Raw genomic sequence first — 26,643 nt, 5'->3', positions numbered from 1 at the left:
ATATGCTACTTGAAAATAAATAGTGATGCAGATCGTTAAAGATCTTGAATGCTAATCTAAGAAGTTTGAACTTTAAGAAATTCATTGGTAGATAATCAAGATCCTCTACAGTTTGTGCATGATGGGAGTGGGGGCCTGGGAGGGGGAAATAATGTGATAAATCCTTTGCATACTTATGCCACACTCTTCTTTCACTTTTTATTCATCTCCTTCCACCACAAAGCTTCTGGGTTGGAAATGTGTTTCCCCAGTACCGAGCAAAACTTCTGGCATATTTGTATGATGAATCGTAAATGAGAGAATGAGAACACTGCATTTTTTGTTTTAGTCATTACCAAGCATGGTATGATAGAGTTGAACAGAATCCTAAAAGCACTCGAATCACTTTTACTCTTCAAAGGTCTTGTTAAATAGGATATGGGTCTCAAGGTCTGGACATTTCTTACTAAATACTATTCTTGTTAAATATTAAAATGTAGCACAGTATTTTGCAGAGGCAGATATAAAGAGGATGAGCTTGACAGGAACCCAACTCGGGCAGCCCACTGCAAACGAAACGGAATTTTTGGACTGGAACACATGGTGTTCCCCTGGGCAGACTGGTTCCCGGGATGCTTTGTCCGTAGGAGTCGAAAAATGAATCCACGGATGGAAGGTGGTATAGCAAAGGTGGAAATTTACTGAAGAACAAGTATAGACTCCCACATGGGGAGGGGGAAGAATCTCACAGAGGGGGAAAGAGTCCCACTGAGTTCCTTTTCCTACAGCTTATAAAGGCTGTAGGTCTTTGTACCGTGATGTCCCCTCTGATTGGTCACTATTCCCTTACTGATTATTATAGTAACTCCTGAGCTCAAAGGTGGAGCCTCATAGGGGACTTGTGAGGTTTTCCTCCCCTCCTTCCTTATAGTTTTCCTATTCCCTTTGGGCTTTCTTCTTCTCCTTCTGGAATAAGGACCTCCTTCCCTTTATTTTGTAAATATAGACCTTCTGCAGTTCCCAGCTCCCTCATTCTACGGAAATGTAACTATTGCAGCTTTTCAGCTCCCCTATTCTATGGAGATATACCTTCTGCTGCTCTGCAGCCCTGTGCTTCTTCCATGGTCCCCTTAATTTCTAAAATTTCCTAAACCTGTCTTTTTTACCCCTAAAAATTCCTGTTTCACAAAGAAGAAGTCAACATGTATTTAACCAAGTGGAGTATGTAAGCAATGGCTAAGCCTACCTTATCCGACACAGAGCTAGGAATGTGAATACCCAGTTCCTTTATTTGGTGCAAGTAAATGAAACTACCTAGCAACAACTATATGTTCTTGAATAGAACTCAAAGAGGTGAACCCATTGAGTTCAGTAACTGTCTGATTAGGCTTATTTTATTTTTAAAAATATTAATACTGAAAAATAAGAGATTTGAGCTCTGTCTGATTAACCCTAGAAACTACTCCAAAACCAGGACAGCAATTCTAGCCAAATCCAATTAATTTATGAAGATTGTCTGGAGCAGACTTGAAAAGCAAAAAAAAAAAGGTTTATGCCATGATAGATTATCAATGTCTGCTAAAGTGCTGCATTGAAAGTAGATATTCAAATGATTTGTGTTTCTCATTCTCCATTGCTCCAGAAGTTAGTAATTTGATTTCTTTAAAACTTTTCATTTTCATATCCTCTATGTGAAGTATAAGGGGGGAAAAAACCAACCTTCATTTCATTTAGCCCAGCATAGCTCATTAAAGATTTACTGCATGGGAGGACGGGGGGGGGGGGGGGGGGGGGGGGACCAAGGTTGTAGTGTAAAGGGGATAGAGGGCTGGTCTGCTTCCTGTATTAATGATTTCAGAGTACGACTATTCTGGTTGGAAAGGCAGAGCAGATTCAACTGCCTTCCTTCTAACTCCAGCACACGATTTAAAATGGTGGTGGAGTACGTGGATGCTGCACGGACATGCTCCCAGGTCCAAACTGGAAATACAACTAAAATACAGAAAAACTTACTGAATAATCAAGGTAAGTCTCACTGGAAAGAACCCTGATAACTGAGGACCAAAAGTGGCAACCACATAGAGACTGGTAGGAGGGACGGAGGTTCGGAAGGGCTGGCCGGGCTTCCACAGACAGCAGCTGAAGTTCTGGAGGGGTATTTCAGGTGTAGGGGGTTGCCACTAAGACTCTGGGGTCTAATTCCCAAGCTGCCCTCCCCTGCCCAGCAGACAGCACCAGAACTGAGAAGTGCACCCACATAATATCTGCTGTCTGCTAGGGAGCAAAGGCTGGAAATTCAGGCACCCTCTTCAAGGGCCAACGCATAAAATTCCCTGTGGAGCAATACATCTTATTCTCCAACAGAGGAACAGCTGAGTGAACTGGATCTGGGTGAGCAGAAGCCTGGATCCAGGGCTCTGGGATTAGAGCTCAGAAGGCAGACACTGGCTTTCCTGTGCTGGGCCATTCCCTCGGGATGCAGAGGTAACCCTTCTCACCCAGACAATTGCTACACAGGCGACATTGCCTGGGGGGAAGACAGCTGACCCACCCTACTGGAAAACACTTTGCCCCTTCTGAGACTGAGAACAACAATTAGCCTCCAGGCAAAAACAGTTATCCCACCCTGTTGAAAAAGATTCTTACCACAGCTGTGGATGTTGCCTAAGGGACAATCCAGAGGAATCCTATCAGTCTGCAGCCAGAGGCAGTCTCCAGAGGCTTTGAGGCTTTGCCTGTTTTGAGAGGCATAGCAGGTCCTAATACATAGGCACAAACCCAAACAGGCAGCCAAAATGAGGAAACAAAAAATAACCCACAAATGAAAGGACAAGAGAATTCTCCAGAAGAAGAGATAAATGAAATGGAGATAAGAAATTTATCTGAGACAGACTTCAGAATAATGATGGTAAAGATGCTCCATAGCATGAGAAAAGATATAGCAACTATGAAAAAAATAAGTCAGAAAGAAAGAATGACATAGCACAAATAAAGAACACGTACTGGAAGGAATACTCAGCAGATTGGGGAAAGCTGAGGACTGAATCAGCGAATTAGAAGACAGAGCTGAAAAAAAAATCACTCAATCAGAGAACCAAAAAGAAAAAAACAATTAACTCCAGTACATGTTTTACAAAATACTCAGTAGGGCCTTGGAGAGAAGAAAAACCAGCACATAGGTCAGTGGAACCCCACAAGGGGGGGGGGGGGGGGGGGGCGGGATCTAAATACAGAATTCCAACGTTTACATTGGGAGTTCTGAGACTGGACCCTGAGAGGCGAAACATCAGTGGCTGAAAATGAGATCGAAGCTGAAGCCGACTGCACAAACCTCCCTGACCACATGCAGCACCCACACCTCACCTGAGGAGTACCAAAATAATTGCCTTTTACAGTTTTAAAACATAACTCATGAAGCAGAATAGAAACACAAATACTACCATACACATTTTGTAATCCTCGTTGCTGTTGTATGGGACGGTGGAAGTTTCCTTTTTGTTTACTGCTGCTCGGATGGCCATTTTTGTAGCCGTCGGAAGGAGTACCAGGGCCAGTGTGGGCTGCTCTTTCCTAAAGCCCTTAAAACACACTGAGGCCCTGAGGATCCAAACCTCCTAGATCTGCTCGCAACCACCAAAATGCGTAGAAAATTCTGGAAACGTTCCAGAGAAGCAAAGACAACACCCCCGCCCTCCACGCCGCACACTAAACCCCCCACCCCCACCAGGTGCAGGCGCACTCTGGGGTCTGGAGAACCAACTTACAACCGGTACAGGAAAACCTTGATATAACAGACTAATTCAAATGGACAAATTAGTTTACCTGTTTCTACTTATGCAGACACCTTTGTGAGGTTAGAATTAAGAATGTATACGGGCAGCGGCTCCGCGGATGGATTCCCAGTCGGGCACCTGCCGGGTTGTGGCGGGATCTCCAGGCGGGGAGGGGCCTCGAAGGGGGGGCGGTGCAGAGGGCGGCCAATCAGTGATCCTCTCTCATCAAGGATGTTTCTACGTTTCTACCTCTCCCCATCTCCCTTCCTCTCTGGAATCAATAACAATCTATTTTTTTAAAAAATTATGTATGAAAAGTTTAATGTCACGGAGAAGTTTTCTACCTGTATTACTGTAATTTTAAATTTACACTGGACGGGCCTAGTAACCGCGTGCACCCACCAGTCACCTGGGTGCTGGGCGCGGCTCCGCGCACGTGCACCTGGGGCCCAGGTGTGAAAGCCTCCCCAGGTGACCACAGAGGCAATCCCCGTGCCACTCAGTGTGATCACATGCTAATCATTTGCAGAACATCGTTTACCAGAGGTGGCTTGGATTTAAATATGTAAACTATAGTCGATATGTAATATTTGTTTAGGTCAGCGAAATTACTAGTGTTTTTTTTCCAACATATGGCCTCTTCGCTAAAAATTGTTTAAAAAATAACAGTGGATTAATAACAAAATAATAACCCGTTAATTTCGTTATAAGCAAATCTTGGTTTAAAATATATAAAAATTAAGAGGGTGTTAATTTGTTCATATGACATAGAGACCACAAATGTGTCTCTTAAATCCTAAATCCGATAAACGGAGGTCTGGAAACCGAGGGTTGACTGAGCCGAGCAGGTGCGAGAGGATCCGCGATCACCACGCCTTCTCCTGCCGGGAGCGGGCCGGGAGACCCGGGACTGCGTGTGTGATTGCAATCGTTTTTAACTTCAGGACGCTGATCGTCTAGAGTCCCGCTCGGGTTCATTTTCCTCCTCTGCTGTTGGAATTCGCTTTGTTGTTTGGGGATAAAACTTGGTAAAAATTAACACTCTATGCCAGTGATGGCGAACCTATGACATGTGGGTGACACGCGAACTCATTTTTTTTGGTTGATTTTTCTTTGTTAAATGGCATTTAAATATATAAAATAAATATCAAAAATATAAATCTTTGTTTTACTATGGTTGCAAATATCAAAAAATTTCTATATGTGACAGGGCACCAGAGTTAAGTTAGGGTTTCGCTTAGAGGTCCTTTAAGCGGTGGGTCCTGACAGATATGAAAAATAAACGTCATTATTCAGCGTACACTTAGAATCCGCCAACTCATATACATTTTTTAAAAACACTTTAAAATATACTCTACTTTTTCCATACTAGGTTCTCCATAAGACCCAGAAGACGTTTTACTGTCCCGTGCCAGTGGGCGTCGCATGTCTACTTATCAGCAAGGACCTGAAGGAAGGAAGGCGCGTGCGCGAGAGGCGGAGTCCCCACGACCCTCGCGTGCTCCGGTTGTCTCGGCTGAGGCTGTGGCGCCAGCCTGGGGCCGCCATGGGGAAGGTGAATGTGGCCAAGTTGCGGTACATGAGCCGGGATGACTTCAGGGTCCTGACCGCGGTAAGGAACTCGCCGATCACCCCTTCCCCTGCCCGTCCCGGCCGTGCGTCCTTTTCCCGGAAGTTTCCCGGGAGCGGACCGTGCTCTGGGCCGTGGAACGCGGCCGAGGTTAGGAGTGGGGAAGAGAAGACCAGAGAGCAGAATTTTTCAAAAGCTTTTGTTCGGAAGCCTTTATCGTCTCCCAAGCAGGGACGGCAGAGGCCCCTCTTCTGATTGTGTCCTTCCTTTCTGCTCTCCCTGTGCGGTGGTCGCACGCATCTCCGTGGCCCGGGAAGTCATTCTGACCCCGGACTTGCGACCAGCCGAGAAGGGCTTACGGCTCCTGAGAATTCATAGCCTTGAGCTCCCCACGCACAGACTCAGGCTCATGGCCTCCTTTCAGATCCATTCAACCAACACATTTGTCGGGTTTTTAGTAACACTATTAGGGAGTTCATCGGGGCACAGACAAGACAAGGGAGACTGATCACCAAGTAAACGAATAAGTAAATAACAAAGATAACATCAGACAGTACGTCCTGTGAACAGGATAAAGGGGTAGGGGCCTTTGCTAGGGGCGCGGGAGAACGAGTGCTGTTGTGTAGCTGGAGAAGACCTGCTGCTGCGTGCAAGAGTCTCATCTGTTTACTGTTGTGACCAAACTTTTTAAAGAAGTTCCTGGGGCTCGTTGGGTACTGAATGAATGCTTGCTAAGTAAAGGAAAGAATGGGAGAATAGCAGGAGCTGAAGGAGAAGTAGCTGGAGGCAGAGGAAACCCAGGAGTAAGTGAGAAGGCTCTGAGGCGGAAACAGTTTTTAAGGAATGGAAAGACCAGTGTGGCTGGAACATGATGGGCAAGAGGCTGAGTGGTTGGGGATGTAACGGGAAAGGCTGAGCGGCTAATCAGGCTTACTAAAGAATTTGGGATATATTCTAAGTGTAGGGAAGCCACTGAATGTTTTCAAGCAGGGAAATGGAATGAAAAAAACTGTTTTTATGGTCTTAGTTTCTGGCACAGAAAGCAACACATAGATTGGGCATTTGCAGAGTAAAGCAATACATTTATTTTAAGAGCTGTTACTAAACTCTCAAATGCAAATTCAGAATGAAATTTGGAAGACGCTTTTCTTTTTCCTCCAATAGATTCAATTCAGCTGGACTTTCTCTACCTACACTTCTCTCTCTCTCTCTCTCTCTCTCTAATTGATTTCAGAGAGGAAGGGAGAGGGAGAGAGATAGAAACATCAATGATGAGAGAGAGTCATTGATCGGCTGTCTCCTGCTTGCCCTACACTGGGGATTGAGCCTGCAACCCAGGCATGTGCCCTCACCAGGAATCGAACCGTGACCTCCTGGTTCATAGGTCAGTGCTCAACCACTGAGCCATACTGGTTGGGCCCTACTGTCACTTTCTTCTCTACCTCAGCACATTCACTTATTCCCCTAAGGGAGTCAAGAGAAAGAATTTTAGAGGCTGGGAGAGATAGAACAAAGCATGGAAGATGAGTTAAGTGTAAAGTGTGAGATTTTTGTTTGGGCATCAACAGGATGCTAGATTTATCTTCTAAAACTTTGTCTCTGCAATATTTAAGTTCTTTTTTGAAGCTCATTAAGGAATGACCTCATTAAATATCATATTTCAGTCTCAGTTGTCTCTGACCAACATTGGTATTAGTGGCACCTCTCCGTCTTCCTTGGCACATCCTCTATCGATAATCATGCTTTCACTGGCTGCCCTTAACCTTTCCATGTAAACTTCCCCCAAAATTCTGCCCCTCAATGCTCCCTTTTCTGCCATAATCTCTTGCTTGATGAACTCGTCTACTTCATGGCTTCATCTCTTACCCTTATCAAATAATTGACAGTTTTTTCCCTCTAATTATGACTTCATTCCTGATTATAGATCTGCTTTTCCAATTTTCCTTAAACATCTTTATTTGAAGGACCTTCCAACACCTCAAACTCATTGTCAACTTTGTCAATCCCCTCTTTTCCCAAGCTCCATTAAATAATTATTACCATTATAATTTTAAAACCTGCTCTTCATCTTCACTTCAGCTTTAATTCATCTCCTTACTTTCCCACTTCCAATGCCAATTCCATATTGCTTTCAAAGATCTTTAGTTCTTTCCTTCTATTACCACTACCTCTTCCCTGTTAATGGCGTCTATTTCCTATGGCTTAGACTGTCATCTTAATTCTCCAATATACCACCTCCAGTGTTTGCTTTCTCTCACCACTTTGCATAGTTCTGCTAGATCAGCGGTTCTCAACCTGTGGGCCGCGACCCCTTTGGGGGTCGAACAACTCTTTCACAGGGGTCGCCTAAGACCATCGGAAAACACATATATAATTACATATTGTTTTTGTGATTAATCACTATGCTTTAATTATGTTCAATTTGTAACAATGAAAATACATCCTGCATATCAGATATTTACATTACGATTCATAACAGTAGCAAAATTACAGTTATGAAGTAGCAACGAAATAATTTTATGGTTGGGAGTCACCACAACATGAGGAACTGTATTAAAGGGTCGCAGCATTAGGAAGGTTGAGAACCACTGTGCTAGATTAATGTTCTTAAAATAACCTTTCATACACCCGCCTTGCCTAAACATCTTCAAGGGTTTCCTACTTTCCTCTGTATAAAATCTAAAACTTCTTTTCTGTATTCACGGCCTTCCATATCTTACTCCAAAGCATTTTCCAGCCTTTTCATGAACTCTGCATGCCATCCCATCTGAGCTACCACTGCAATAGCTGTTCCTGTGCTTTGTATTTTCTTGCCTATATGCCATATCCAAATCTTTTATTGTCTTTCCCTGGTATTCCCTTGTCTGCTTTTTCTATAATCCTGTATCTCAAAGTCTCAAGTGCTGCTACTTTTTGAAGCTGATCCCTCAGCTAAAAGTATTCTTATTCGGCCCTGAGCTACCTCCTTTTTTACCTTCTAATAGAATTAGACGTGCACATTCTTATTTCCACAGGTAGATAATATATTTTCCAGGGGTGGAGAGTATTTTTATATATTTTTTAAACTTTTACAATACTACATATGATACTTTCTCATTAATTCTTTCTTAATAAATATCTAGAATATCTGTAATTTTTAAAGACAAATATTTGGATGTCAAATATTTTAGTATTTACCACATGTCAGTAACTGTGTTAAGCATTCACATTCTTTTCTTTTGAAGTACATATCATTTAGTAGAGAGATGGAATATGAATATGAGTGATTATATATCAAATCGTGATTTAACATATATCCAGAGAACATAGTAATTATGTCTCAGAATCGGATGGGGAACTGCATGGTCAGAGAAATTTGAAGGAGAAGTTAATTTCTTAGCAAAGTTTGATAGCAGCTCTGTGTTGATTATGTTTACATAATAATTCCTTTAATTTCAGGTTGAAATGGGCATGAAGAATCATGAAATAGTTCCCTGCAGTTTGGTTGCTTCGATAGCCAGCCTTAAACATGGTGGTTGTAATAAAGTTTTAAGAGAATTAGTGAAACATAAACTCATAGCTTGGGAGCGAACCAAAAGTAAGTATTTGAGGCACCATTTGTGATTTTTCATTGTAACTGGCTTCCACCAGAGCAAGCCTTCCAGGACACAGGAAGTGGAAGGTGCCAAACCGAAACTTCCACAGTATACTTCTGTGGTCTATTGGTTAGAGCAATCAGAGGGCCCACCCACATCCAAGAGGGTGGAAAAATAGTCTGTACCTCCTGGCAGAGGATTAGCAATTCCAGTCACATAAGAGCAAGCAGGATATAGATATTGACACTGCCATCTTTGGAAAATACACTCTGCCACAGGATTCTGTAGAACATTACTTCTTACACTATTTGTGGTGAGGGATGAGTTTCTATTTTTCAGCCTATCGTGGATCTATACTTTCATAAAATAACAATAAAAAAGTCATTACTAGAAAAATGAAACTGATAAAATGTAGGTACAAATTCCTTATTAGAGTTGAAGACATAAAATAATTTGGTCAAATTGATATAAAATTGTTTAACCACTTCATTTCAGTTTCTGTATCTTGTCACAGACTAGTAACATAGACTGGTGTCAGTCTGTGGTCACACTTTGAGTAACACAACTCTGGAGAAGAAACACATATTATAGGAAGAAATGCTAAACTTGTAAAACTGGATAGCTAATCTTTTCCAGCTAACATTTCCCATGTTTAAATTCTCATGACTTGAACTGATGTGACTTAGTGGTACAATGTAACTAAAATATGGTCTTTCTCATTTGCTTTTCTCTAGCTGTCCAGGGCTATCGGTTGACAAACGCAGGCTATGACTACTTAGCTTTGAAAACACTTTCTTCTAGACAGGTAGTTGAGTCTGTTGGAAACCAGATGGGTGTTGGCAAAGAATCAGGTAAGTGCTAATGGTACTATTGAATGCATTTTCATTACCCTGAGTATAGTGGATCATTACTTTGTCATAAGTATCGTTGAAAATTAAGTATACCAAGAATTAGTTTTCCTCTAATAATTGAAATATTTGTCAAATATTAATCTGTTAAATTGGATGTTTGCAATAGCTAAAATATATAACATAAGGAAGTACTAGAAGACTGAATATCTAAAAACCACAAACTTTTTCTTCACAGCAATATGATCAGTAAGGCAAAGTTGGGTATGTGTAGAACACAGAAAAGCATTCTAAAATAGCATTGAACAAATGCTGATGTATTTTCTATGTGGAAGACAGGTAGAAATGAAGAACAGGGAATGATTTTCTTATACACTGTTTTTTTATCCAATACAGTTTATCTTATATAGTTATCTGAATTGAGGAAGGAAAATTAAAGTTGAGATAAAAAGAATTATTAGGAAGCCTACTCCAAAAGAGGTTGCTATATACTTCAGATGGTTTGTATGGCTTCTGTATTAATATGCAGATTATGATATATATTTAATAAGTAACGAGTGCTAAATACAGCAGTGTGTGTATGTGTGTATACAGTATATAAAACGAGAAAATGAAATATCTTTTGAGCTACACTTTCTCTTAATTTATGTCCAGTATTTTTCAATTTAAAAAATAATGGCCTTTTTTTTAAAGAACTTCATTGTTCTTAAAAGTGATAAATAGTATAAAAGAGAGTACAATAAAAAGGAAATCTCGTCCCTAACCCAGGTCTTAATCTCCTGTTATTACTTCCCAAAGCTATCACTGTTTATTGATAGCCTGCATATCCTTCTTGAAATATTCTAAAAATTTGTATAAATACAAATCTGTAATGTATTAAGCATACATGTGTACACAGTCACATAATCTTTTTAATCTCAGGTAAAAGCAAACAGTACTTGCTATTCTGCACCTTGATCCTTTTCCATTTGATCCATCCCTGATATTTCACATCAGCAGATTTGCCTTTCTTAGAGTTGCTGGGTGATACAGTCAATCCATAATTGATTTTACCAGTCCTAGTTGTTAAACACATTCTTAAAAGTTAGGTACTCTTTAAAAGTGTGATATTACCAAATTTCCCTCCAAAATGTTTGCACCAGTTTATAATCCCACCAATGTAAGAAAAAGGCTGCCAGAACCGGTTTGGCTCAATGGATAGAGCGTCGGCCTGCAGACTGAGGGGTCCCGGGTTCGATTCCGGTCAAGGGCATGTGCCTTGGTTGCGGGCACATCCCCAGTGGGGGGCGTGCAGGAGGCGGCTGATCGATGTTTCTCTCTCATCGATGTTTCTGGCTCTCTATCCCTCTCCCTTTCTCTCTGTAAAAAATCAATAAAATATATTAAAAAAAAAAAAAAAGAAAGAAAGAAAAAGGCTATTTCTTGATACATACAGTAATAAAGTTTCCCATTAATAATTAGGACATATTCTGCATTTTAATATTATAAATAACTTGTCTTGACAGTTGGAATACTTAAGGAAAGATCTGCTCCATCTAATTATGGGATTATATTCTGACAACTGAATATTATTCATTGAAGCAATTGTAGAAATGAACTTATTTTTGAACAGGAAAACATTATTATTAAGTCACTTCTTGTATATATAAGACACTAAAGAACAGTTAGATGTTTTCCCACTAAATTGAGTTGAGCATTGATCTCCTTTAGAAATGATATCCTTTGACACATTGCATCCCTGTTTGTTTGTTTGTTTGTTTGTTTGTAGTAGATATTAAATACATGCCATCATATCATTTTGGATTGTAATTAAATAAAGAAAAATTTGCTGGCTGGTAAGTATTTCTGGTATTTAGGAAAGATAAAATTTGATACATAGAAAATCAGACAAAGTTAGAAAATTTGAATTGTTTCAACTTATTAGCATAAAAGTATAATAATGTGTGTTTTTTTTAAATCTTGGCTTTAGATATTTATATTGTTGCAAATGAAGAAGGCCAGCAATTTGCATTAAAGCTTCACAGACTGGGAAGAACCTCCTTTCGAAATCTGAAAAACAAGCGTGATTACCATAAACACAGGCATAACATGTCTTGGCTTTATTTATCTCGTCTCTCAGCCATGAAAGAATTTGCCTATATGAAGGTATTTTTTAAATAATTGTTCATTTTTTTAACCAAATTATACCTGAAGCTGAAAAGCTGTAGTGACAAGCATCAGTCTGCTGCCCCTATATCTAGCTCCCTACCTCCAGTCCCAATCCTTACAGTCACTTTTAACTCTTACTGGTTCGTTTCTGTTGTTTTTCTGGTGATTTCCTAGGTGTTTTTCTAGGTGAAGGTTTTAATTGTTATAAATGTATAAAGGCAACATATAATTGACAATATTAACAAGATAGAGTAAGGTAAAATACATTTATGATGTGATAGTCTCACAAGGTGTATGTGTGAATGTTTATTTAAACTGTACGTATGTCTATCTTTATTTGATAACATATCTTCAATAATATTTAAATTAAACAGATAACATTACATTTTTTTATTACTAGTGGGATTTATTTGCTATAACATCTTCATTTTTAAAAAAATTAAACTACTAAAAGTCGTCCAATGGATGACCACTATTTCCTGGAAGTTTCAGTTTGGTGTTAGTAGGTTATTTTAATTCATGTGCTTTAATGTTTAGTGATCATGAGGGAAAATTCTCAACACAGTATAAATGATACTGATACCATACATGTTATATATTTCTTATCTTATACTAATGGTTTAATATCCTGTGTTGGCCAATAAGTAAGTAGGCATTTTGGTAGGAATCATTACATAATTTCCCAAAACTATATTAAGTATATTCACAAGGTGTGTATATGAAGATACAGCAACAAAACTTGATTGTGTTTAAACATGTTCTTAAATACATTAATATTTTCCTAACAGAATAAGATGAAATTGAGCTATAGCTTAAGGGTTAAGTTGCGGTACTTGGGCTATGACAATATGACAATAGTTAACATTACTATATGCTGTTGAGCTGCCAGGGAGTGCTCAAAATCACTTGCTTTGAAAAAAATATTTTTTTAAGCCAAGCAACCAATTTAAGTATATATTGAGTATCAGCTGTGTGCCTGTCACTGTATTAAGTACTAGAGTAGGATGGGGTATAGGGCTAGATACCGAAAGAATAACCAATGCAGTCTGTGTCGTAAAGTTTGGAAGATAACATGAACACACATAAAAGCAAAGAACAATTTAAAAATCAAATTATATGTGTTTAGAGAAGGAGGTTTCATAAAGTGAGTGGGAATTGGGTAAAGTTAAGCATGCATATGATTTGGCGGTAAAGAGAAGACAAATCAGTGCGTTTTGCAAAGGAACCACTTTGGGTGAAGACAGCAATATGGGCGTAAGCTCTGTGTGTCTAGGTAGTAGTCACTGAGGTAACTGTCCTGATTTCACTCCAGAATGCTTATTGGGAAAAGTAGGACTGGTTAAGTGGATTAAAGAGATTTTTGAAAACTAGAAAAAGTTGTTCAGACTAAAATCAGTATTTATAGCCATTGCAGGTTTTTATATTTTTAATTTGTTGGGGTGACATTGTCAACAAAAATTATAGATTTCAGGTATACAACTCCACAATACATTATCTGTACACTGTATTGTGTATTCACCACCCCAAGTCAAGTAGCCATTGTAGATTTTAAAAACTGAGCATTTGACACAAGCATCTTAGTTTCCTATTGGTACACAGAATAAAGGTTGGGTATGGTGGCAAGAGCTAGAACCATTGGAGTAATTGGGTATCAAGGACAAAAGCCTACTTTGAAATGGTAGCATTTCAAATGGCAGAGGCCATAAATCTAACATTTTGAAAAAAGTAATAACAGGACTTTGTAATTAAAGGATAAAAAAAGCTAAGCATAGGAGAAAAGATGGATCTATGGATGATCTGAAGTAACTTTCTTTGTTTTGTTAATCCTCATCCAAGTATAGTTTTTCCATTGATTTTTTTTAGAGAGTAGAACGGAGGGAGGGAGGAGGAGGAGAGAGAGAAAAACATTGATGTGAGAGAGACACTTCAATTGGCTGCCTCCAGCATGCGCCCCAACTGGAGCCGGGGATCGAGCCTGCAACCCATGTACTGCTGGCCACCCTTCAGTGCAAGGGCGGATGCTCTAATCACTGAGCACACCAGCCAGGGCTGAAGTAACATTTGACTCCGACTACTACAATGTGTATATATTAGATTTATATAATATTTGGTCTGAAGGAAAGGTCAGTGCTCTATAAACTAAAATGCCTAATCTATTGGAATATTTCATTTCCTAACGTGTCACAAGACAGAGTCCTTCCTAAGTCACAGTATATTTTTATTTGATTTTTTTAAGTGTGTTCCAATAAATGGCAGAAAACAAAAGTGTACAGGATATATCCTAAAGGCAGAGATTTTTTTCACACTCACTTTTGTAGTCCTAGCACAGTGTAAAATATTTAGTAAATGTTCAATAAATGAGTATTTGGTGAAAATGTGAATTAAGTAAACTGGCTTAATTTTTTTTTATGTACAGCTCATTCTGTGCTGTGAATAAGTCATATACAAATAATCATGTGTTGTGTTAACTGTAATTTTGTAAAGGCTTGGATTTTTTTTCTGGTTGTGAGCAGGTATATTTCTTTCATTGTTCCTTAAAAATTATTGACCTCTCCATTAGTTTATACCATTTGCTATGTTTTAGGCATTGTATGAGAGGAAATTTCCAGTTCCAAAGCCAATTGATTATAATCGCCATGCAGTGGTCATGGAACTCATAAATGGCTATCCTCTGTAAGTATATATTATTATTATTATTATTATTATTATTGAAACTGTGGGTCATAACAAATGTAAGGTTCAGTTTTTAAAAGTAAAATCTTTTTAAAACTAAATGGAATATTATTTCTGGGAGGTTAGAAATTAACATATTAGCAGTAGACTCAGAGGTAAATTGAAAATGCAGTTTCATTAACTATGTATTTTGTTATCTCTATGATTCATTCAACAAATATTTGTTAACAATCTAGTACGTGCCAAGCGCTGTTCCAGGGTCAGCAGTAAACCAAATCTCTGCCCTCGCAGAGCTTACATTCTGATGTAAGGAGACTATGTAGTAAATAGCTAAATAAGAAAATATAGGGTGGGGCAAAATAGGTTTACAGTTGTTCATATGGAAAATAAATAATAAATAATAATACAAGACTAAACTCTGTGCCCTGGCTGGTGTGGCTCAGTTGGTTGAGCATCATCCCATGCACTAAGGGGTCTTAGGTTCAATTTCCAGTCAGTGCACATGCTCAGGTTTCGAGCTCCATCCCCAATAGGGGGCATGCAAGAGGCAGCTGACCTATGTTTCTCTCTCCATCTCCTTTCCTCTTTCTAAAATCAATTTAAAAAAATTGAAAGAAAAAGAATAAACTGTTTTGGGTACTCACAACTGTAAACCTACTTTTGCTCCATATGTGTATATCAGATGGTAGTAAATGCTATGGGTAAAAATAAAGCAGGGTAAGGGAACAAGAAGGACTGAGATGGGTAAAGGAGGCCGCTGTTTTACATGGGGTGGTCAGGGAAAGTCTCACTGATAAGAATCCTGAATAAAATGAGGGGAAACCATGAAGATACCTAAGAAGATTCCAGCCAGAGGGGACAGCAAGTGCATAATAATCCATGGGGTGGGGGTATTCCCAGAATTTTAGGGAACAGTGAGGATGATGTCACTGTGGCTGGAAATGAATGAGTAAAGGAGAAATTGTAAGTGATAATATCCTAAAGACAGCAGGGGATCAGATCACTAGAATTTGTAGGTCATTTCAAGGCCTTTTAATTTTTTTATTGAAATATATTTGACATATGATAAAAATTATGGTATGTTGACTTGATACTTTTATATATTGTAATATGATTGCCATTGTAGTGATATTTAGCACAAGGACTTTAATTTTGATTGAGATAAGAAGCCATAGGACGGTTTTGAATTGAGAATAGATATGACCTAACTAATGTGTTAATAGGACCGCTGGCTGCTCTATTGAGACTAGACTGAAAGGAGATTAAGGACAGATTAAGACAATTGTAATCACCCAGTCAAGAGACAGGTAGTTTAGATCAGTTATAGATGTCAAGGTGACAAAAAGTGGTCAGATTTTGGAGATGTTTTCCAGGAAGAGCCAACATGATTTATTTAGGATTGGATATTGATATGAAGGAAGGTGCAAGTCAAAGGTAATTACTGGGTTTTTGGACCTGAATGATGATGTAATTGAGATAAAGCTGATATTTATAGTTGAGCTGGAAAACCTAAAGAACAGTGTGAAGTTAGAGGATGGGGCAGAATCAAAGTTATAGTTTGGGATATAGTAAAGTTTGAGATACATAATAGTTCAGAGGAGAAATCTAGATTGAAGTCAGTATATATGGTGTTTAATGCCATGAGCCTGAATGAGATCACCAGGAGTGATTTTAAGTAAGAAATAGGTAAAATAAGAGGCTCTAGGATTAACCTTTGAGAAACTCCAAAATTTAAAGGTCGGGGGGGGAAAAAGAATTAGCAGAAAAGACTAAGAAGAAATGATTAGTGTAGAAAGAGGACAAAGGGCAACCCAAAGAGTTGGAATACCAGGAGTCAAGTGAAGGCACTGTTTCAAGGAGGGGGAAGAAGTTAACGGGAAAACCAAAAAGGATGAAGACTGAAAATTGACCATTGGATGTAGCAACATAGAAGTCATTGGTAGTGTTGACAAGGACTATTTTATTGGAACAAAGTGGATGAAGAAATGGTTTGTTAGAGTCGGGGGAAAGCACATGTAGAGGAGTTTGGCTGTAAAGAAGATCAAAGAAAGGATGTGACAATGAAAAGACAATACAGAATCGATGCAGGGTGTGGCTTATTTTTTTTTAATAATAGATGGACGCTGTTGTGTCTAAATGCTGATGGTAATGAACAGAAAACTTCTAGGGAGACAAATGGAAATAATGTATACACACACTTTCATTAAAATCATAAATGAGTACAAATAACTTATTTTATACTTAAAATATTTTCAGATGTCAGATACACCATGTTGAAGATCCTGCATCAGTATATGATGAAGCCATGGAACTAATTGTTAAACTTGCAAATCATGGATTGATTCATGGAGATTTCAATGAATTCAATCTCATTTTGGATAAAGATGACCACATCACCATGATTGATTTTCCACAAATGGTTTCAACTTCTCATCCCAATGCTGAATGGTATATGCTGAAATTGATTGTGAATGTGGGTGTGCTTATCTGTGATGCAGTCATTTTTTATTCATAATTTCCAACTTTGTAATACTGTCATTTGGGTCAATAACTATTTGGAAGTGGCTGATGTCAGTGGTCTAAAATTCTGGGTTTTTTAATATTAAATGATATCAAACTACTAAGATATTTCCCCTGAAAGAATCTTATTCCTCATTATTTTAAAGGGGAATGCACTTTGATCCAGTTTTTAAAACCTGCTCATTAGCTTAAGTTGTGTATTAAACATCTGAAGAAACTGCCTGCCTTTATAAACCATTAAAACAATTTGAATTACTCTTATAATCTGACAGACTTTCAAAAGTCAAATGAACCCTTTATTCAAACCAACATTTAGGTGGAAGCCCAGTTTTTAAAACAAACAAAAGTAGGGACATGGGATGAACCCCATCTTCTCTGCCTTTCTTTCCCCTCTTCTCTATGGTTGCTTCCAAGAGGGCTTCACCCAGCATAACTTAATAATCGTGATGGCCTTAATAAAAGTTACGGATTTGGATTGGACTCAGTTGCCAAACCAATAATATCTCTCATGTCATTTTTAGCTTTTGTTTTATTATTAGAAAATAATTCCCATAAAACCTCATCCCTGGCACAGGGCAGAACCACTTTGTATACCCTGGTAATTTCATTCCTCACATTGCTTAACCATTTAAACCAGCCAAATTGTGAAATATGACAATATTTTTCTTTATTTGTATTCCTTAATGCAGTGGAGCATAATTCAATTAAGGGTATTTTTTTCTCCTCTCCTTCCAAGTTATAATGTGAGAAGCTTCTCCTTTTCCCCAAAGATAACTGTTATCACTTACGTAATATGAGCAGAGTTTGAGCTTAAACCAGTTTGTGTTCAGTGAAGCTCTTCTTCCTCCTGATTTTTATTAGAAAATATCTACACTTACTCTAGAGAAAGGTCATTTAAAAATAAACTTAAAGAGTATTCCCAACAAAACAATGCTAATATATTAACCACTTGGGTGGTTAATATATCTTTGGATAATGACAAATTACCATTTTATTAAAGTGGTGCAGCATAGTCACTCAGTAAAGGAACATCTAGGAACCCACAGAATTAGAGACAGAAATATAACAGATTATGACATTCCAAGTTAAGGCTGCATTATTCTTGAATACATTGTGATTTAATTTGAATTTTTATGGGCAACTAATTGGGAGAAGGAGTTCTGTTAAGCACAAAATATCAACTTAAAAATTAACTTGCCATATTCGGTCAAACATTTAATTAACTCACCCCTAATGCCTTGGCAGGGCCAGACCAAATGATTTTGTGAGCCTTGTATGGCCCTCAGACTGGACGTTCCTTCCCCATCCCTGCAGAGGATACCCGCTGCTCCCAAATTACAGGCCCATAGTCTTCTTCTCTGATATATATATATATTCATCCTATTGCATTATAGGAAAACCTCATGTTGCATTATGGGAAAATCTTGAGTTTTCTAACCATAATGCTATATGCCTTTAACAGCTTATATTTCTTCTTAGTTCCTCTGCTTTTACTTTTAGTACTTGAAACTTTCAAAGATTTTTTTTTTCTTTTAAGTAACATCCTTTTTCATGGTAAGGAGTAGAAGTGTCATAACAACAACAAATACTAAGGATATTGTCATTGACTAATAAAGAAAAATGAAAACCTGTATAAAAATTGATTCTTTATTTTGCAGGTATTTTGACAGAGATGTTAAATGCATTAGAGATTTCTTCATGAAACGTTTCAGCTATGAAAGTGAACTGTATCCGACCTTTAGTGATATCAGGTTTGTACTTTGCATTGCTTAAAACTAGAACTCTGTTAAATACCTGATTTATTTAGTTTTAAAAGTTAATAGTCTCATCTAAAAGATGTTAAGATAGTGAGTGAGCTTTGACATATTGTAACCATTGTTGAGTATCAACTGTGTGGTATATAAATGAAACTTAAAATCTAGAAAATACCTGGTTTTTATCCATCAAGACAATATTACTGAATTTGGGGAAAGAACACACCTAGTTGCTTATAAATTCAAGAACGTTTATTCATTGTAGGAATGTTATGTGAATAATGCATTTGTAAGGAATCAAGCCAAGTGTTTATCCGAATTTGTGTTTTTCCTTTACTCAGAACTGGAGCCATCTGTAATTGATTCATGGAACCTAGTTATAAATACGTTCTGAAAGCCAAATTTTCTCATTTATTTTACACTCTTGGTTAAAATACTGTTTTCTAGCTTGGGATGGTTGACATAACTTAAAAGAAGAAATCTTTAGTCCCTGTTGAAAGTTAGTTTATTAAATCAGTAAAAACCAACAAGTTTCTTTGATCTTTCTATTAATATCTATTACTTTTCACAGTCATATTTTATTTGTAAATAACAGCCAGCATATATTTTTTATATTTGTATACTTAAGTAACTTAAGTATTACATTTAGGGCAAAGTAAAATATTTAAAATACATAAATAAACTCACTTATCAATTACAATTTTTTTCAGAGTAATAAATATTTATCCATATCAAGTAGATTTTCACCTGAATGCTTGACATTTCTTTTCCTAGGAGGGAGGACTCTCTTGATGTAGAGGTTTCTGCCAGCGGCTACACAAAGGAAATGCAGGCAGATGATGAACTCCTTCATCCAGTAGGTCCAGATGATATTGAAACAGAAGAAGGATCTGAATTTTCATTTTCTGATGAAGAGGTATCAGAAAAAGCAAAGGTTTATAGATCAGAAAATCAAAGTGAACGAAACTCTGTCAATGAATCAGTTGACTGCTGTGGCAGATTGTCTGGAGACCTTGAACAAATAAAGGAAGACAATGTGTCAGAGGAAAGTGCTGATGCACACAATTTTGACATGACTGAATTCAATCAAGCTTTAGAAGAAATAAAAGGGCAGGTTGTTGAAAACAGTTCTGTAACTCATTTTTCTGTGGAGAAAAACAGCACTGAAAATGATACCAGGCAAGATGGCAAGAGAGGTCATGGAGGAAGCCCCACGGGCTCTGAAGAGTATGAAGATGAATGCCCTCATCTGATCGCCTTGTCATCATTAAACAAAGAATTCAGCCCTTTCAGGTATAGATTTCTGTTGATTGATTTTTTTTACTTTAATCTGGAGACCTGTACTTTCTTCAATTCTGGTAACTGAGTATTTTTGCAAATATTCTGAGCTGGCTTTTATGTGTAAAATGAAAGCAGATAACCCTTTTGTTAAAATTCCAATTAGCCTCTACAATCGACCTGATGCTAGACAGCATATTGATTCAATTTTAAGCAGTCTATACAAACTGATTACTTTCAAAGAATTAATACAGATCTCATTCAGTTGATCATGTTTTAAATGGATAAGTTATTTGAATCTATCCTATCTAATAATAGACAAACATGGTAATTGACCGTACCTTCACTACACCTCCCATTGGCTAATCAGCGAGATATGCAAATTAACTGCCAACAAAGATAGCGGTTAATTTGCATGCATAGGCGTGAAGCGGCAGAGCGAAGGCTTGAAGGCGGCTCCTGCTGGAGCAAGGGCCTGGGTCCCGGGTGCCGGAGGAAAACCGGTGCCGGCAGCCAGGGGAAGGGAAGGCCTATTGCATGAATCTTTTTGTGCAACAGGTCTCTAGTATATATATAAAATCCTAAGCGACCATTAGGACTTGTCGACCAGTCACTATGACGCACACTGACCACCAGGGGGCAGATGCTCAATGCAGGAACTGCCCCCTGGTAGTCAGTGCACTCCCACAGCCAACCTCTCACAGCTAGCCAACCTCCTGTGGTTCCTCCCCCGGCCAGCAGGCCCTGATTGGCTCCAATAGCCAGCCAGGCCTAGTGACCCCATCCGTGCACAAATTCGTGCACCAAGCCTCTAGTATTTTCATAGTTATATATCTAATATTTGCTCTCTTTATAATGAAATACAGTGAATTTTCTCTGGTATTTTGAACCTTCTTCTGTTCTTATTTGTTCATGTAAAACAATGTTATACGTTATTATGTTCTTTTTCTTTCGAGAACTTTTTTCCTTGGAAATATTAATCAGTCTCAGCATAGATTAGCGAATGATCTAAAATTTAATTTTTAGATTTGGGATAGTTTATCCAGAATCAAATAACTAGTTTAATGAAATATAGTTTTATTTATTTCAAAATAGTAATATGACAATTAAAATTAAATTAGTACATTTATTAGGCATTTCTCAATACATGTTCTGGCTTACATTCTAAGGCTGCCTTTATTGTTAGTCTCATTATGAAGCAAAATAAAGAATATTGTTTTTTTTCTATATAACTGTATATTGAGACTTAGGATTATTACCCCTTTCATAATAAACATGTAAAACTTAATATTAAGGCTGCAGGGGTCCAGGATTTGGAGTAATAGAAGAAAATCTACATAGCTTAAATAGTCTTCTAAGCACAGAATAATTTGTTCTTACTCTCTAAAAACATGTTGGGCAAAATTTTTATTCAAAATAAAAGTATAACAAGTGTTTCTGAAAAATATTGACTGTTAAGAATTAATATCATCTGAGTTTCTTATACATTAAAACTTTGAACAATGCATAAAACAAATTAGACAGTTCCTACTGGCCTCATTGCAGTTTTGTAAAGGAACTATTCCAAGGATTTAGATTGTAAGAGTCATATTTGTGTATAGTTAAGTGAAAGGAAAGGGGGAAAAAACATAAATTGTGACTGAGTGATAATAAATTTTGATGGCCAAAATAGTCTACCATTTTGAAATTTTGGTAGTGACTATCAGAATGCTGAAAAATGGAAATTGTTAATATATTTGCCTGAGTTGTGGGTAGTTTTACCTTCACAGAAATGTTAAATATAATGGTATTTCTGAGGAATTTTATGTCTTTAAGTTTTATCATCATGTATGGAATTATATAAATTAATGATATAAATTAATTAATCTAATCTAATAATAAACAAAGATTGAAATTGACTATACCTTCGCTACACCTCCCATTGGCTAATCAGCGAGATATGCAAATTAACCACCAACAAAGATGGCGGCTAATTTGCATACTGCAGGCAGATCCACTGTGCTGCCCCAGCGCGAGATCCGGGCCTGCTGTGTCTTGGGTGGGGTGGACGGGGCAGGCGGGGCGAGTGGCAGCATGATCCGTGAGAGGGCACAGGTTGGGCTGAGGGACCACCCCCTTCCCTGCCAGTGCACAAATTTTTGTGCACGGGCCTTCTAGTATATTTATAATTAATTTATAGTTAACTATAAAAATTAACTAGAATTGTGCTGTTTTAATTTTAGAGATGAAGAAAATATGGAAGATATTAATCGATATAGAACAAGAACTCTGAGTGTTACTTCTGTGGGCAGTGTTTTAAGCTGTTCAACAATTCCTCCGGTAACCATTCCCTCAACGTTTACAAGTGTTTATTAGGTCACTACTATAGTCAGATTGCATGTGAAGGTTACATGCTGTTCAAGACAGTTTCAGCATTTGGGCCTCACATGTTAATAGTATAAAATTATAACAAGTACAAATTTAGTAATATAGGAATGATCAAAGCTTTCAGGAAAAAAGGCAGCATGTAAGTTAGCTTGAATTTGAAGGATAAGATCATAGAAATTTAAATCAAGGGGGACTTGGCAGTCATTGGCAGCCTGTGTCCTAAGTAATAAGAAATCATTTGAATTTATGGTCATTCACTATGAGAAAGCATTCAGCATCTCCCAAAAACTGTATGTAGACTTTTCCATGCGTAACTGCTGTCATCAGGTCATTTCAGCGGTTCTCAACCTGTGGGTCGTGACCCCTTTGGCGGTCAAACAACCCTTTCACGGGGGTCGCCTAAGACCATCCTGCATGTCAGATATTTACATTACGATTCATAACAGTAGCAACATTACAGTTATAAAGTAGTAACAAAAATAATTTTATGGTTGGGTCACAACATGAGGAACTGTATTTAAAGGGCCAGAAGGTTGAGAACCGCTGGGTCATTTCGATACCAGAAGTTATGAAGGAACTATTTTTGATATATTTTTACCAGCAGTGAATGCTTTCAAACATAATTTTGTGCCGCAAAGACATGCCTCTAAAAAGCAGAGGAACAAGTAGTTTTTATCTTCTTTGTTTTGATTATTTTGGTTTGAGGGGGTTTTTTTTTTCTTTAAGTTTTCCTGATGGACACTAGGTGGCACTATAGTAATTTTTTTCAAAGAATTGTGACTATTATAATATGTATTTTTGTTAGGAATGTAATTTATTTCATAACTGTTTTGGTTTTTATTGCTGATTTGTAATACTGTTAGTATTTGGAATTTTAAAAATACATGCTTTTAACAGAAATTTGAAAAATATTAGCCCTTTTACTGAATGTTTACTTTCTATCAAAATGGTTAATTATCAGTGATACTTATTATTGAAATCTTTCCAGGAATTGGTGAAACAGAAGGTGAAACGTCAGTTGACAAAACAGCAAAAATCAGCTGTCAGACGTCGATTGCAGAAAGGAGAAGCAAATATATTCACCAAGCAACGGAGAGAAAATATGCAAAATATTAAGTCAAGCTTGGAAGCAGCTAGCTTTTGGGGAGAGTAATATATTTAAGATCTTAAATATTTTTCAAGAATTTACTGTGACCCCTTTCTAAGCCACCTTTAGTCTTATTTGGACCAACGTAGATAATAAATAAACAGACTCTCTTTCCTGTATAAATTTGACTTGTTCAATACATGTTTTCTAAAGAATAATTATGGTAATACAATTTTCCAAATAATTTTGATGACCGGTACATTTGCTAAAATCTATTTTTCAGAATAATTTTGAATAGCAGTATTTGGGGTTTTTTTTTAAATCTAAATGTAGTTTCTGTTGTTTTTTTTTTTTTTTTTGTTCTCTACCAAAAATAGGTAGATTGCTTGCTTTCAGATTATAGCTTTAACACTCACTAGTGGAAACAACCTTAGGCAAGCCATATTTCCTTCCCTCTTTCACCATTATGTTTTTCTTACTATTAAAATTAGATTTATATGGACCACATGAAGCAATGCACAGAAGATACGTTTTCAGTAAAGTGTGGGTATTAGAATCATAATTTTAATGATGTTTATCTTTCTGAAATGCTGCTTAACTTGATTGCATTATATTTAAACCACTGAAAGAATTCACTGCCATCTTTTTTTTATTCTCTAGTATTAAGGATAAGTCAGTAATGCATAATTGTATTTCTGCTATTAAATTGGTAATGTCATGGGAACAGAAACTTCAAATAATCCCACTACAGCTTTTACAGTTGCCAGTTTTTATGCAGGCCTGAGTAGAAGTAGAAGAGTTAGGGGTATGGGGAGGGGAAAAAAAGGAGACATATGTACGACTATTTGTAATAACTTAAACAATAAAATAAAATTTTATAAAAATGTAAAAAAAATTTTTAAAAAGAAGAAGAGTTAGGGGTATGGGGAGCATGGGGAAGTTAAAAGGAAGAGTAAAAATATTCTTTCTAATAGTCTTATCTGGATGGGTCCAAAACATACCATATTTCACTTCAGCATTAACAGATGTTTATTGAGTTTAGTCAAGAAAGAAAATACGTGAGACATGGTTCCTCCCTCAAAGACTATAATACAGTGAGACTTGAAGATGGGTGCTTAAGTATACGTATCTGATGGTATTCAAGTCCCTTCAGCATTGCCCAGGAGGCCAGAGGAACATCACCTGCAGCACAAAAGGACCACTAGATGGCAATGTCACTGCACAGTTACCAGACAGGATGTCCTTAAATTATGTGCATCTGTGATTATAAGCTACCAGAAACAATATCAGCACATTTTTTTTTTTTTCAAGATTGATCAGGACAACAGATTTACTTTCACCTTTTCAAAATTAATTTTACTGGCTATTTGCAGAGTAGCAGTGATAAGTTCACTTCGATATAAGTGCAAGAAAATGTCAAATTTCATTTCCTTGAAAAGTTAATTTTGAAAGTACGTAGCTTTGAATTTAAATTTATGTATTTTTTATAATATGTCTATAAAGCATTTTAACAACAAAATTATATTGACAGCTTAATAGAACTGTGCAATATATATTTTGGAATACGTTTTCTCATTCAGAGTGTCAAAGTGAGTTGGGAATAAAACACATGACTTCATCCTGTCAGCTTTACTGAGTTGACTCAGTCAACTTTGGGGTACCTACTACATAAAAAACTTACTACTATTTGAGGGACTTAGAAGACAAAACAGATCTTTCCCTTAATAGCCTAAAATTTTCTGTGGATCACAGTACAAATTAGTCAAATGCACAAATACAAAATTAATCAGGGTTTGAACCGATGACCTTTCGGTGCATAGAACAATACTCAACCAACTGAGTCACACTGGTCAGGGCTGTATCGTGATCCTTAACAAAGTTTTTTTTCACTCCTGGAGTTCCAAATTTAAATCCTAGTTCTACCACTTCTCAAACTTCTGGTACTGTCTGTAGCCTCCTAACCTCACCTTTTGATTTGCAAAGTGACATTTAAAAGTGCCTGTCTTAGGGTTATAAAGATTAAGTGAAATATAACATCAGTAAGAAGTTTAGCACAGAGCCTGATACATAATGTACACTTGCTTATTAGTTGCTAAATGTGCATTATGTATCACATGACTTAAGATTACCAAAAGGGAGATTTCAAAGGCATCTTTCCTGTTTTCAAGGTCACTAATATTTCAATTATGATCCTTTTGGTGTTTTGCTTTTGTTTTTATAGAGAAGAACATATGCTTTGCTTGTAGCCTTGCATCATCTACTGCCCATTTCTATTAGATAAGCTCTTTTCTTATTGTCTAAAGTTTTACATATGTCTCCTTTTTCCCCAATTGACCCCTTCCCCCATATTAGATAAGCTTTTGCTACAAGACATGTAGTTTATTCTTGTGCTGATTTGTGGTCTTGGTAGCCATTGCTCTGTTCTTTACCACACAGCTGGCTTTCCCCAGAACCATAAAGATCTTTAGGTACAAACCAGAAGGTTAGTACAGCTGAGGTAATCATTCTTTTAGTTAAGTATTCAGTAAATTTTCTGGGAAAACACACAATTGCCTAATTAAAGAACTCAGCAGATAAACTTGCTGCCCTGCAGACTTACCAGCCACTCCCACAGGATGGAGGGATGAGTTCTTAGGTTGTCAGGAGAGCACTTCCTGAGGTATAGATTTATTTTCTGTCACATTCAATACTCTGGGTGGGCTAAGGCTCATCATTGTTCACCTCGCCTCAGAACATCTCTAGAGAACATCAGATCATATCTTAGTTTGACCTTGATTTGCTTAATGAAGTACTAGAACCATCTTACCCAACTGTATAAGGCTGGGGATGAGGTAAAGTTCAGAATAGCCATGAGCTAACAGTTACATAGGGTGTCCCAAAATTCACGCAAGATTTGCAATTCAATTCAATTGCAAATTGCAAATCTTGCGTGAATTTTGGGACACCCTATATAATAACTAGGAGTGTGGGAATAACTCCAAAGCCTACAACACTCGCAAAGACTAATATAGTATATTTTAAAAATTGCAAGTTTTTTAAACCTTAATATTGCAAATACTGATTACATTAAA

General features: G+C 37.4%; 1 protein-coding gene across 1 annotated transcript; it reads left to right on the top strand.

The window, feature by feature from the left end:
- Nucleotides 1–5,233: 5,233 nt before the first annotated feature.
- RIOK2 (RIO kinase 2) lies at nucleotides 5,234–23,755 on the top strand. The gene is made up of 10 exons (XM_070412378.1): nucleotides 5,234–5,364; nucleotides 8,761–8,899; nucleotides 9,632–9,748; nucleotides 11,715–11,890; nucleotides 14,478–14,566; nucleotides 16,823–17,014; nucleotides 18,745–18,837; nucleotides 19,615–20,133; nucleotides 22,341–22,437; nucleotides 23,474–23,755. The coding sequence occupies exons 1-10, from the start codon at nucleotides 5,299–5,301 to the stop codon at nucleotides 23,636–23,638; spliced, it is 1,653 nt and encodes a 550-aa protein (XP_070268479.1). The 5' UTR covers nucleotides 5,234–5,298; the 3' UTR covers nucleotides 23,639–23,755.
- Nucleotides 23,756–26,643: the final 2,888 nt, after the last annotated feature.

The sequence above is a fragment of the Myotis yumanensis genome, unplaced genomic scaffold (assembly GCF_028538775.1).
Source record: "Myotis yumanensis isolate MYYU_CA2020_CCGP unplaced genomic scaffold, mMyoYum1.0.hap1 SCAF_4, whole genome shotgun sequence".
Classification (NCBI taxonomy): domain Eukaryota; kingdom Metazoa; phylum Chordata; class Mammalia; order Chiroptera; family Vespertilionidae; genus Myotis; species Myotis yumanensis.
Note: the sequence above shows the minus strand (reverse complement) of the source record. Positions and strands in the feature narration are given on the sequence as shown.